Raw genomic sequence first — 11,853 nt, forward strand, 5'->3', positions numbered from 1 at the left:
TTTGTGTCACCCTGGAGTGGCCCTGAGAGCGCCCAAGCAGGGGGCACAGCCGTGTCAGGGCCCCCCAGCCTGAATTGCACCGGGCTCCCAGTGGGTACCCCTGAGCACAGCAGGGCTGGCACCCAAAAAGCAGCCCTGGGCCTCACACCACCCTGCCCCGGCTGGCTGGCCCCCGCCTGCTGGGTCACATCCCTCCAGTAAGGCACTCTGGGGATGCTGGAGGAGGCAACTGGTCAGACTGGTGAGCCTGGCTGGGGTTTGGGGGTCCCGGTCCTGCACACCCCAGGGGTGCTCTGCCATGCTCGGTGTGTTGCTGCCACCCCCTGGCAACGTGCAGAGCCCCCGGTGCCCCCCACAGCCCCCCACGCAGGGGTGCCCGGGCCCCCCGCAGCCCAGCCCTGCACCTCCCCCCAGTGGGCAGGGGCACCCGGGGGTGCAGGGTGCCAGGGAAGGTGCAGGGAGCTCATGGGGGGGTCCACACCCCATGCCTTGCACCGCATGGGGGGCCTGGGCATGGCCCCCACACTTGGGCAGGGAGGTTTGGGCCTCCCCCCCCCCCCGAGCCTGGGTGGGCAGAGCGGGGAGCGGGCACAGGGCTGGGGGCGGGGGGGGGGGGTCACCCGCCCAGACGATGATTAGAAGGAGCCGAGGTTATGTCCCAGCGCATTAAGTCTGTCCCCGCTGAGTGCCACCGCCGCGGGGTGACCCCGCCGTGAACCGCCCATGTGCCCCCCCGACAGGCCACCAGCCCCCTCGCGCCAGCACCCCCCCCGTCACGCCAGCGTCCCCGCTGCATGTCACCGCACCGCCCCGTCCCACGGCCTGCGCCGCGGGCATGCACGGGGATGCGCCGGCACCGTGTCGCAAGGGGGGGGACACGCGGTGGAGAGGTCACAGCTGGGTGGGTCTGGGTACCACAGACATCTTGTGACGGGCATCCCGGCATGGATGCTGGGGACACCTCGGCTCTGGGTACCACCCCAAGCCACGTCCCGGAGATGTCCGGCTCCTGGGGACAGCACGGGCTACATCCCCACGCAGCCACCTCGCTGCAGGCACCAGGGCCACGCACGGGGACCCACGTCCCATAGATGTCCCCGCTCACGGCCTCGCGGTCCCCAGCGGGCTGCTGGCATGTGCCGCGCACACGGCGCCGTGCCACCCGCCTTCCCCGGTCCCTGTCACCCACCTCCGTGCCAGCCCCCTCGGTGCCACATCTGGGCAGGCACCCCCTGCCCAAACGGGGCGCAGGGTCCCCACTGCCACGTCTCGCCCGAGCCAGGGAACAATCGGTTACGGCAGGCCGGCGGTGGCATTCGGGGGCCGGGGGGGCCAGGGCTGAACTCTCGACCCCGCGCCGGCGGCTCCCGACCAGATGCCAGGCGTGCGAGCCCCCCGTGGTGCCCCAACGTGTGAGCAGCCCCCGGCCCTGCCAGCCCCCCCCCCCCCCCCGCTCCCCTCACGGTTCATCGGCAGGCCACGGGTGACGGCCGTCGCCCGTCCCTCCCCCACGTGGCTGGCGTGGGAGGGGGAAGGAGCCGGCGGGGGCTGGCAGCTCCCCGGCCCCATCGCTGGCTGAGTCTGCGCAGCTCATGACACTGATGCCCGGCTGCGGCCGGGGGGCCCGGGTGAAGCCCCCACGCCTCGGGGAGGGGGGGGGGGTGCGAGGCCCCCGTGGGGCAGCTCGGACCTCCCCACGCGGGGGCCGCTGGCTGGGGCGGCCCCGGGCCGGGGCCCGCCCGTGGCCGTGGGCGACGCCGTGGCGTGCGCGGCTCCGCGCCGTGCCATCCGCGGCCTCGCAGCTCCCCCTGCCGGCACCCGGCCGGCCGGACCGGGGCCCCCCGCGACACAGGCACCTCCGCAGGGGACCAAGCGCACGAGCCCCCCCGGCGACAGACTCTGCGGGACCCCCCGGGGCCAGCCCGCAGCAGCGCGGCCACGCCAGGGGCCCTGGCAGCCTCCTGTGGCAGCGCACGTCCCTCTGCAGCGCAGCCCCCCGCAATGCCCCGCTGCTGTGCACCCCCGTGCTGTGCACCCCCAACTGCAATGCCCCCCCACTGCAACACGCCCCCACTGCAGTGCTCCCCCGTTCTAATATGACCCCACTGCAATGCCCCCCATTGCAATACCCCCCCATTGTAATGCCCCCCCATTGCAATGCCCCCCCATCTCACCGCCCCCCTTTGCAATGCCCCCCCCCCCCCGAAATCGCAGCGCCCCGCAGCCGCAGTGTCCCCGCCAGCCCCGGCTTTGGGTTGCCAGCCCATTGACCCAGCCGGGAATCTGCCGGGGCCCCGGTGCTCAGCGCTGCACAGCGCGGCCCAGCGTCCCCGTCCCCGCCCCCCGCGCAGGGCGGCCCGGGCTGCGGTCCACGGGGCGGGGGGGAACCGGGGCCGGCGGGCACTAAGACCGCGCGGACACCCGCCGCCGGTCGGCAGCAGTGCGCAGGCGCGGGAATCGCCCCGCCCACCCTGAGGCTACTTCCGCCCCGCGGCGGAGGGGCGCCTGCCTGGCGGCGCACGGCGGAAGTGAGGGCGCGTCATCGGCGGGCGCCGGGTGGGAGCGGGACGCGGAGCCGCCGCCATGGCCGGGATCCTCTTCGAGGACATCTTCGACGTGAAGGACATCGACCCCGAGGGCAAGAAGTTCGACCGTGGTGAGTGGGACCCCGCGCTTCCTCCCCGCCCGCCCAGCCCCGGCCGCTCCCCGCCGGGCCCCCGCCCGGGCCTGCGCCGCCTCAGGCCGGAGCTGCTCGGCGCTGCCCTCCCGCCGGGACCTGTGCCCTCCCGCAGCCCGGCCTGCCCTCCCCGCCAGTCCCGGTCCCCCCTCTGCCCTTGCCGCCGGCGGTGGCCCCTGTGCTCCTCGCCACCGTCTGGCACCGACCCCACCGTGTGTTGCCGCACCCCGGTGCGCCCTGCTTCCCCAGCCCGGCTTCTGTGCCCCTCCACACCCCCGCAGCCCCGGTACGCTCCATTCCCCACCCCACTGTGTTCCTCTCCCTGCCTGTGCACACCTCAGCCTGCTCCCCGGCTCTGGCATCCATCCCCGAACCCTGTGCACCCTTCCCCCCAAATAGCCGGGGTGGGGGGGACAAGAAGGGCCTGGCCCTCGGACCCTGCTCCCACCCAGCCCCTGGGGGTCTTCTCTGTCCTCACCCCTGACTGTGCTGCTCTCCCCAGTGTCCCGCCTGCACTGTGAGAGCGAGTCCTTCAAGATGGATCTCATCCTGGACGTGAACATCCAGATCTACCCCGTGGACCTCGGTAAGCTATCGGGCTGCTAGTCCGGAGCGTGCCAGGCCTGAGCCAGTGTCAGCTTGGGTGGGTGAGGTTAGAGAGGCGAGTGCCGGTGCTCGGAGGAGGGAGACTGAATGAGCTGTCTCAGACTTCCTTGGGCCCCTGTGCTGTCCCCAGGTCACAGAAGGTGATGGGCACTGGTTTCTGAGCTGGATTCTGGTTCACCTCACTGTGCTTGTTTGGGGTCATCTCTGGCCCATTCCCCAGAGATGCTCTCTAGTGAAACTGCGTCGGCTGGTGGCAGCCAGACTTTAAGGGAGACCTTTTGAAATGAGCTTCTGCAGCTAACTATACTAAATAGGTGGAAAAGAGAGTCTTACTCTCAATGAAGAACAGAAGGGCTGGAAGTGGTGCTGCAGGGTCTCGTGTACCTGCCCAGGGCCCAGCCAAGCCCTCTGGGACTCTCCCCACGAATCTCTTGCTGTGTCCCATGAAAACACCAGCAGTGGTGTCCTGGTAGCTCTGGTCTCCATGGTGGTGACCAGTATCTGTGAGGAACAGGGAAACAGAGGAACCGGTGTGATCTTTTCCTCGTTCCCCGGGGTTCTGCTGGAGGACTGAACTGCAGGGACGGGGTTTGTGCTAAACCTGCCAGGGCGGCTGCTAGCCACCACCATCTGCTTGCCACCACCCCGAGATCTGCTGTGGCCGCTGCTGCTCTGGCTGTCTCCCCCTGCTTTCTCACTGCTTCTCTGCCCTCTACTCCCAGGGGACAAATTCCGCCTGGTCATTGCCAGCACCTTGTACGAAGACGGCACCCTGGATGACGGCGAGTATAACCCCACGGATGACAGGCCGTCCAGGTACGGGGGTCCAGCCAGGACCCACGTGGGGGTGGATGAGGGAAAAGGTGAAGTGCTGAGGGGCTGTGAGGTGCCTTCTCCCAAAGGACGCTCAGCTGGGGGAACACCTGGGTTTGACTCTTCTCTGAGCTCCCGCCATCCCATCGCAGGGCAGACCAGTTCGAGTACGTGATGTACGGCAAGGTGTACAGGATCGAAGGGGACGAGACCTCCACGGAGGCAGCCACGCGCCTGTGAGTGCCTGTCGGCAGGAGGGGGGGGACGCAGTGCCCCGGGGTGGTATGGGGGAGGCACCGGGATCCCAGCCCGGGTCTCCCGTGGGATTCCCCGCTCTCACCGCTCCTCTCCTCCCACCCCAGCTCTGCCTACGTGTCCTACGGGGGGCTGCTCATGCGGCTGCAGGGAGACGCGAACAACCTGCATGGGTTTGAAGTGGACTCTCGGGTTTACCTGCTGATGAAGAAGCTGGCCTTCTAGGAGACCTCTTGCCTCTGTGGGCTGCCCCAGAGACGTTCTGCTGGCAAGCAAACAGGAGCCCTGTGATCCCAAATCCTGCCCCAGCACCCATGCTGCCTGGCCCCTGCGGAGCTGGGGAGGAGGGAGCAGTCCCCCTCCTCATCTCGGCCTCTTCGGACTCCGGGGATCCGCAGCCCTCTCCTGCATGGAGAGAGGTGCCTGACGGCTGAGCGGAGACCGTGCTGGGTGCTCCGTGGTCCTGCCTGCTGGGTGTCTCTTCCCACCTCTGCCTTCCTGTGCTTCAAAAGCAGGCGTGGCCCGGGCTCTGGCAGGGGCTGCTGGACTGGGACAGCCCCTGTCTGCCTTGGGGTTTGGGACCGCTTCCTAAGGAGCCATCCTGAGGCAGGCCGGGCTTGTTCTTGATTAAACTGGGAAGTGTTTTCTAAATCTGGCTCTGCTGGCTGAGATGAGGCTCACAGGGAGCGGGGTACGCCTGCGCAGGGGCAAAGGGGGCCCGTACTACTTTCCCAAGGGATGGGCAGTCCAAACCTGCCCCGGGCTCTTCTCTGCCAGCCCTCTGGGCACGGTGCACCCTGGGGCTAGGGAGAGGCAGGTGGGTGCAGGGCACAAGGAGTGGTAGCTCCTGACCTCGAGTGGGGTCCGGTGCCTGACGGAGCCTGTCTGCCCTGCAGAGCCGGCGGCTGCCACGGGAGGGAGACCCAGAGCACGTCCCCAAGGGGCTGCCTCAGTTACCGAGGCCCCTGGGGGTGTGCGGTCCCCCTGCCAGGGCCACAGCAGGGGGGAAAGGAAGACACAAACAACACTCTAGAAAAATAGCTCTTTAATTGTAAAGCATTCACAGTAGAGGGGCCTGCCTGGGTGGGAGCAGGGCCTGTGCCTGCGGGAGCACGGGCGTTGCTGCTGTCTGCTTCTGCGGGCCGCGCGGTCGCTGAAGGCTCGAGGAGCAGGAGCCAACCCTTTCCCTGCAGGCACCTTCCTGGGCACCCAGAGCACAGCTCAGTGTCCGGCAGGATTGCTCTGATCTGGGATCAGGGGTGAGCCCTGTGCGCAGCCTCACCGGGCCCCGCACCAGGGGTCTCTGCCACCCCCCTGGCCTTGCTTGCACAAGTCCTTGGCCAGGTCGTGGAAGAAGAAGCGCAGCTTGCCCTGCACCAGCTGCCGGTAGGTGAGGAAGATGCCGGTGATGTGAGTCTGCTCCATGGAGCGTGGGGAGCAGCCTGGCTCCCAGGGTCCTGCCTGAGGGGCGAGAGTGGGACAGGGGGGTGACAAAGCTGTTGTACCCAGCCCAGCGCAGCCGGCACTTGCGCCAGGGTGGTCTGGCTCACGTGGGGAGGTCTCACCTCGCAGCTGAAGGTCTGCAGGAGCAGAAGGAAGTAGTTGGCATGTCGGTAAAGCTGGCTCAGCTGCCTGGCCCCGCACTCCTGCGTCACCTGGCCCTGGGCCCCTGCCACGGCGCCCACCAGCAGTGCCAGGTCGCAGAGGATCTCCTGCCGCTTGGTCTCGTTCTGGGGGAGCAGGCAGTGAGCGGGTGGCCCTGGGGCCCAATTTATTCCTCTGCCCACCCTAGGTCTGGATGGGGTCCTCCACCCCCCTGTGCCGCCAGGTATGCCCACGGGCATCTTGTTCAGCATTTCTGGTGTCTGTGCCGACCCGGGGGCTCCTTCTCCAGCCCCGTGGGCACCCCAGTGCCAGCACCATCCTCCCAGCCCTTCTCACCGATTTGGATTTCCACTGCTGGAGGTTGAAGTCCACCAAGGGCAGCACCGTGGGGCAGCTGAGTGCGGGCAGTGCCTGGCACTGGCCCTAGTGGGGGGAGAGGAGATGCCGAGGTGAGATACCAGGAGCTGTGCCTGTCCCTGGCCTGGGGTTTTGGGGGGGTTTGTATCCTCACCACTCTCTTCTCCATGTCCTTGGCCTCCCCAATGTACTTCTGGATGAGTCTGTTGTCGCAGACCAGCTGTGTTGGGCCAGCATGGCCCTCTTCCACATGCAGGAGGAAGGATGTGAGGAGGAGCAGTCCTGGGGGAGACGGGGTTACCTTGAGCACCATGCCACCCTCCCTGGGCATCTCCGGCCCAGGGCCATGCCCTCGCCCCAGCCCCGTGGCGGCCTCGATGGCCCCACAGTGGGATTGCAGGGGGAGGTCTAGGGGGGCTGAGGAGAGCCTGGTGCTGCCCTGTGGTCAGTCGGCACAGAGGACCGGTGCTCACGGGGGAGAGCTGAGGTTTCCCTGCTGTGCCGAAAGGCAGGTGGTGTGTGCCGAGGGGCCGCACAGCTGCGTCTGTGCCAGGTTTTTCGGCCCAGCTCCAGGCTGGGCTGCAGGCGGGGAGCAGAGCCACGCTCCCAGCGCAGACCAGGGCCAGCCCTTGTGATCTGTGCCAAGAGCTGCTCCAGGCGTCACGTGCGCTTCGGGGAATCCCTGCCTGCAGCATCCTGCAGCGTACGTCTGCTCCTCGGCACTGCTCCGGCCAAGGGCTCGCCTGCCGCCACCGCCTTACCCAGCGCTGCTGGCAAGCTGCTGGCCCGGACGCCTGTCGGCCGGGCGGCTGCTGTGCCCGATGACTGCCTATCCTGGCGACAGGCATCTCCTCTCCAAACGCCCTCTGTGCATCCACCTGCCTCGCTGCCTGCCTTGGCACTACACCTGTCCCCAAAATCCCTCGGCGCAGCCTGTTTCCCGAGGCAACGCATGGAAAGATGCTTGGCTGCCTTCATGCGCCGGTAGCGGCCAGGGCCAACCAAACCAGAGCCACCCTTGGGGTTTGCTGCCCACGTGTGGGGCTCATCTCTTGGGGTGCCCACGCGGGGGAGATGCTCTGGCTGTACCGCCATGGTGTCCGCTGCCAACGCGATGTCCCTTCCTGCTTGCTCCCGTCCCCCCTTTTAGCCGCGCACTCACTGTTCAGCTCCATGCTCAGCTGGGGGCTTCGGCCCTGCATCTTCCACCCTGGGGCCGGCGGCTGCTCCCCGGCTCCCGTCCCCCTTCCATGGAGGGCGGTGGTGGCGCGGGCTCCCCGCGAGCCGCCCAGCGGGGACGGAGGGCCGGGGGCTGGGAGAGCCCCCGGGGCGGCACGGCGCAGCTCTCCGGCTCTGGCCCGGCCGCCCAGCCAAGGCAGCGCGATTTCCTGTTGTGTCGCCGCTGACCTTCAAGCAAAATCGCAGCAGGGGCCCCGGGCCCGGGGGACGGCTTCCTGCCTCCGGCCGCTTCCTCCCTTGGCTCGGGGCGCGGGAAGGGCGTCCCCGGGCGCCCTCCGGGGCTGCTCACCTGCCCCCTGGCCCGAGTGATCACCCGCCGGGGCCTCGGCGGTCAGCACCTCAGCTGTGCCTGTCCAGGGGGCGAAGGTGGCACTGGTACCTGCAGAAGAGATGGTATCGGTGACCCTGTGCTGGGTGGCCCCGGGACCATCAGCCCTGATGGGGTCCTGCTTCCGCCTGTGGCAGCCAGGCGCAAAGGCCACCAAAAACCCTCACCCAGAGGTGGACTTCATCCCTGGTCATCTTCACCCAGAGGTGGAATCCGAACACAGTGACCCTCGCCCAGAGGTGGGCTCCAACCCCTGCATCTGTCACCCGGAGGTGACTCATGGAGCTGGAGATCCTTGGTGGGGCTGCAGTGCACGGGGACCCCTCTGAGCCGGGGAGGGTGACGGAGCACGGGGGCCTGGCTGGCATGCGGCCCCGGCGCTGTTTCACCAAGGGTATTGGTTGGGGGGGCAGGTGAAGCACCCATGGACACCCCCTCCTTAGGTGGGAGAAGCACCGGGGTCTGCCCAGTGCCAGGTCCTGGCACAGCCATGACCCAGTTCCCCTGGGGCACGCTGGCCTGCTGGTGGGGGGACAGGCGTGCACGCACCCGCACCCGTGTATACGTGCACGTGTGCGTCTGTATGCACATGTGTACACACCCCCCACGTGCACCCTTAGACCCGCGTGTGCACATGCGCACTTCCCGCAGCACGCGTCGGGGTGCACGCTCAGATAACCCCCGGGGCCGGGCAGCCCCCCACATGCTTCCCTTTGGGGGGGAGCCCCCCCAGCCCACATCCTCTTGCCCCCGGTCTCCCCGCAGCCCGCGCATTTCCTTCTCACACCCCTGCTCTCGCACGCTCCCACCCCTGTCCCTGCGGCCGGCGGTTCCCGGCAGCGCCTGGCCGGGTGACAACAGGCAGAGTAAACACCTCAGCCCCGCTCCGCCTGCCCCGCGTCCCGCTCGGCCCCTGGCAGCCCACCTTGCGGGTCGTGGGGTGCCCGGACGGGGAGTATGGCGGGTGCCACGGCTCCGGGGACAAGGCTGGCAGCCCAACTCGCCCGTGGCACGGCTGGTGGTGGCGGGAGTCGCGAGCACCGGGGTCAAACACCGCCGGGCTTCCCCCGCACGGCCGTGCCCCGTCTCTGCGGACGTGACAAGTTGCAAACGCGACCCGTCGGCACCCTCAGCCCCTCTGCCAGCACTGGCCCCGCTCCCACCGCCGGCCATGCGCCAGCCCCTGCTGTGTCTGGATCCCTGTCCCTCCCTGGGTGCAAAACCCTTCACGATGCCGGCCCGGAGAACCGCGGTGCCCTGCGCTCCCTGCTTGCACTCATAATTAGGCCAATGAACCCATCGGGGGAAACTTGAGGGCAGCTGGTACTTGGGAAGATGCCTGCTGGACCCCAGTGGGCACCAGAGCACCCCAAGTTGCCTAAAATAGTTCCTTCACTCCAAAATGTTCCTTTTCAGCCGTGCCAGAAGCTGGCAGGCAGCGGCAGCCCGTGCCTGTGGGCAGCCTGGTATTCTGCTGGAAAGGGCAATGCCAGCATTTGCTGCCCATGCCAGGGGGGCAGAGGGGGATGGTGGGGGGGGGAGCCCCTGCTGCTGGCCCACCACATTTCCCCCCAGCCCAAATCCAGGGATGCCACATGCCGTGGAGAGAGGGGGAGCGAGTGGGGCTCAGGGACCGCAGAGGGACATGGGGGCTGCGGCCGAGGCAGGCAGGGCTCTGGCAGGGGGCAGGAAGCCGGGCGGGGGCCGCGGGGCTGCACAGCTGGCCGGATCCCGGTGCCAAGTTTCCCACCTCTCCTTACAGGGTGCAAAGTGTCGGGAATCCCGCTGCGGGGGGCAGCCGTTCGCACCCACTTTGCCAAGGTGCCAAGGGCAGCTGGAGGTGCCAGGCGGTGGGGGGGCCGGGGGGGTGACCACGGGCGGGTGGCACAGCTGCTGTCCCCGCAGGCCACCCAGATGTGCCCGGTGGTCACCCCCGGGTTGTCGGCACAAGGCAGGGGGGCATGGGAAGCAAACCTGGGCTTCCAGGGACAGGGAGGGGGGTCCCAGCCCCCTTTGAAGCCCCCATAAAAGGGTCTGGCATAAAGGGAGGAGAAAGTCAAAGGAACAAAGAGAGCGGCTAATCCTGGCGTGAGCAAACAGCCCCGTTTGCTCAGGGCCCAGCTGGCCCCGGGGCCAGGGAAAGGAGCACAGCAGGGCTCTGGGGGTGCCAGGCAGCGGGGGACCCTTTACCCAAGCTGGCCCCCTCCCCGAGCGCGGGCAGCCCCCGGGAGCTGGGTGCCCCCTGCCCTCTCTAGGCCTTTTTTTACATTTGCAAATTGCCAATAAACATCCACTGGCAAATCCAGCTCCCCACGCCCTCCACACCCTGCACCACTGCGCTGCTGGGCAAAGGGGCACCTTGGCCAAGGTGCCACAGCTCGGGGGTGAAAGCTGTCAGGGTTTCCCCCATCTTTCTTAATTCCCAGCAGGCCACACGCTGCCCAGCACCCTGGCACGAAGGCCCTGCTGCTGCCCAGAGGACGCCCACGGGCAAACCCTCCAGGCGCTGCCTTGCGCCAGGGCACCTTGTGCCAGTGGCCCCACTGGCATCCAGGGTGATCCCGCCGTGCCCCCTTCCCCTGTCCTGCTCCTCGGTCAAGTTCCCCGGCCCAATGTGGGGCACAGGGGGTGCTGGGAGGGCACCTCACCCCTCTCCCTCCATCCTGCAGGGCGGCGAAGGGGTTAATGCCAGGCGGCCGAGCCGCAGGTGGGCGCAAGAATGAAATTCCTTCTCGCTGTCCTGCGAAGTCTGGGCACAAATATTTGCCTGCATGTCCGGTGGGGAGGGGGGAGACCACCATCGCTCTGGGAGCTTGCTAATCCCCATGCCAAACACGGCCCCCCCGTGCCCCACACGCCCCCCACTTTCCTCCCCCCAGGGTCGCCCTGCAAGGCCTTTGGGGAGGGGACATTTGGGGCCAGAGGGACACCAGCACCTTTGGGTGCTCCTATAAGCAGGGAGCTCTATGGAGTTGACAGGGCACTGGGAGCACGCACGGTGCCCCGGGGCACAGCCGGGATCTGCTTGGCCTGGCAGATGAGGCTGCTTTGGGGTCTCCATCCTGCTCCCCGAGCCGTGCCCACCACAGCGAGCTGGGATGAAGGCGAGAGCCCCAACCATCCCCGCCATGCCAGCAATGCGCCCTCCGTAATAAACTCCATGTGTTTGCAGATGGAAAGCAGCCACTTTTCCTCCCCTCCGTCACCCCCCCCAGGCTGCATCCCCCTCCCCGTACCTGCCACCCCCAAAACCCCCTCCATCCCCAGACCCCCCTGGCCTTCGTCTGGGGCAGCCCAGCCCTGCAAGCCGCCTACCAGTTGTGCAAATATTGCCGGAACGGCTGTAATCCCCATGTCCAACGTGAATTATGAGATATTTCCACCCATTACGACAGCCCCCCCCCACCCCGCCGCGTGTGTGCGAGGCCAGGGGGGATTAGTCACGGGGCAAGCCGCGCTCAGCACAAAGCTTTGGGGAGGCCGACGGCTCCCCGCACCCCGCGCTGGGGCGGGTTGCTGGAGGGGGGCTCTTTTTGGAGAGCGGGGGCGCCCCCTGAGCCTCCCTGGCTCCGGGCTCACGCCTGGCACGGGGGCGAGGGGGGGTGTCGGGGTGCCCGGGAGGCCGTGCGAAGGCGGGGCCCGGGCGTGCGGTTTCGCCTCGACCCCGTCCCTGGGGAGCAGAGGCTCCTTCCTGCCGCCCCGAGCCCGGCTCATGTTCAAAGCCGCGAGCAGGCAGCGGCTAATGAGCCCAGACAATGGGGAGCTGCGTGGGGCAGGAGCGCTGGCGAGGGCCCGCCGCGACGCCCCATGCCAGGCACGGCACGGCCCCGGCACCGCGCCCGCCGGGACCCTCGGCGGGACGCTCGCCACCGGCCAGGAGCACGTGCCCACGAAGCCCCGGCGACGCTGCGGGCTAGTTGGGAGGGGTGCCGTCGGGGCGTCCCACCCGCGCTGCGCCGGGACGGCACCCCAC

General features: G+C 68.3%; 2 protein-coding genes across 5 annotated transcripts; one reads left to right on the forward strand and one right to left on the reverse strand.

Moving 5' to 3' along the window:
• The first annotated feature begins 2,486 nt into the window (after positions 1–2,486).
• On the forward strand, positions 2,487–5,002 carry POLR2H (RNA polymerase II, I and III subunit H). Of its 2 annotated transcripts, XM_075506972.1 has the most exons (5): positions 2,489–2,656; positions 3,180–3,263; positions 4,006–4,099; positions 4,249–4,332; positions 4,459–5,002. In XM_075506972.1, the coding sequence occupies exons 1-5, from the start codon at positions 2,584–2,586 to the stop codon at positions 4,574–4,576; spliced, it is 453 nt and encodes a 150-aa protein (XP_075363087.1). In that variant the 5' UTR covers positions 2,489–2,583; the 3' UTR covers positions 4,577–5,002. The 2 variants fall into 2 exon arrangements, with proteins under 2 accessions (XP_075363088.1, XP_075363087.1); XM_075506973.1 differs by lacking the exons at positions 4,006–4,099; positions 4,249–4,332 and having other exon boundaries at positions 2,487–2,656.
• A 420-nt stretch (positions 5,003–5,422) lies between these two features.
• On the reverse strand, positions 5,423–11,853 carry THPO (thrombopoietin). 3 transcript variants are annotated; one of them, XM_075509066.1, is made up of 5 exons: positions 11,196–11,853; positions 6,468–7,931; positions 6,293–6,379; positions 5,917–6,081; positions 5,423–5,812 (listed from the first exon to the last, which is right to left on the reverse strand). In XM_075509066.1, the coding sequence occupies exons 2-5, from the start codon at positions 6,642–6,644 to the stop codon at positions 5,630–5,632; spliced, it is 612 nt and encodes a 203-aa protein (XP_075365181.1). In that variant the 5' UTR covers positions 6,645–7,931; positions 11,196–11,853; the 3' UTR covers positions 5,423–5,629. The 3 variants fall into 3 exon arrangements, with proteins under 3 accessions (XP_075365181.1, XP_075365182.1, XP_075365180.1); XM_075509067.1 differs by lacking the exon at positions 11,196–11,853 and having other exon boundaries at positions 6,468–6,595; positions 7,476–8,351; XM_075509065.1 differs by lacking the exon at positions 11,196–11,853 and having other exon boundaries at positions 6,468–8,351.

The sequence above is a fragment of the Mycteria americana genome, chromosome 7 (genome assembly GCF_035582795.1).
Source record: "Mycteria americana isolate JAX WOST 10 ecotype Jacksonville Zoo and Gardens chromosome 7, USCA_MyAme_1.0, whole genome shotgun sequence".
NCBI lineage: Eukaryota > Metazoa > Chordata > Aves > Ciconiiformes > Ciconiidae > Mycteria > Mycteria americana.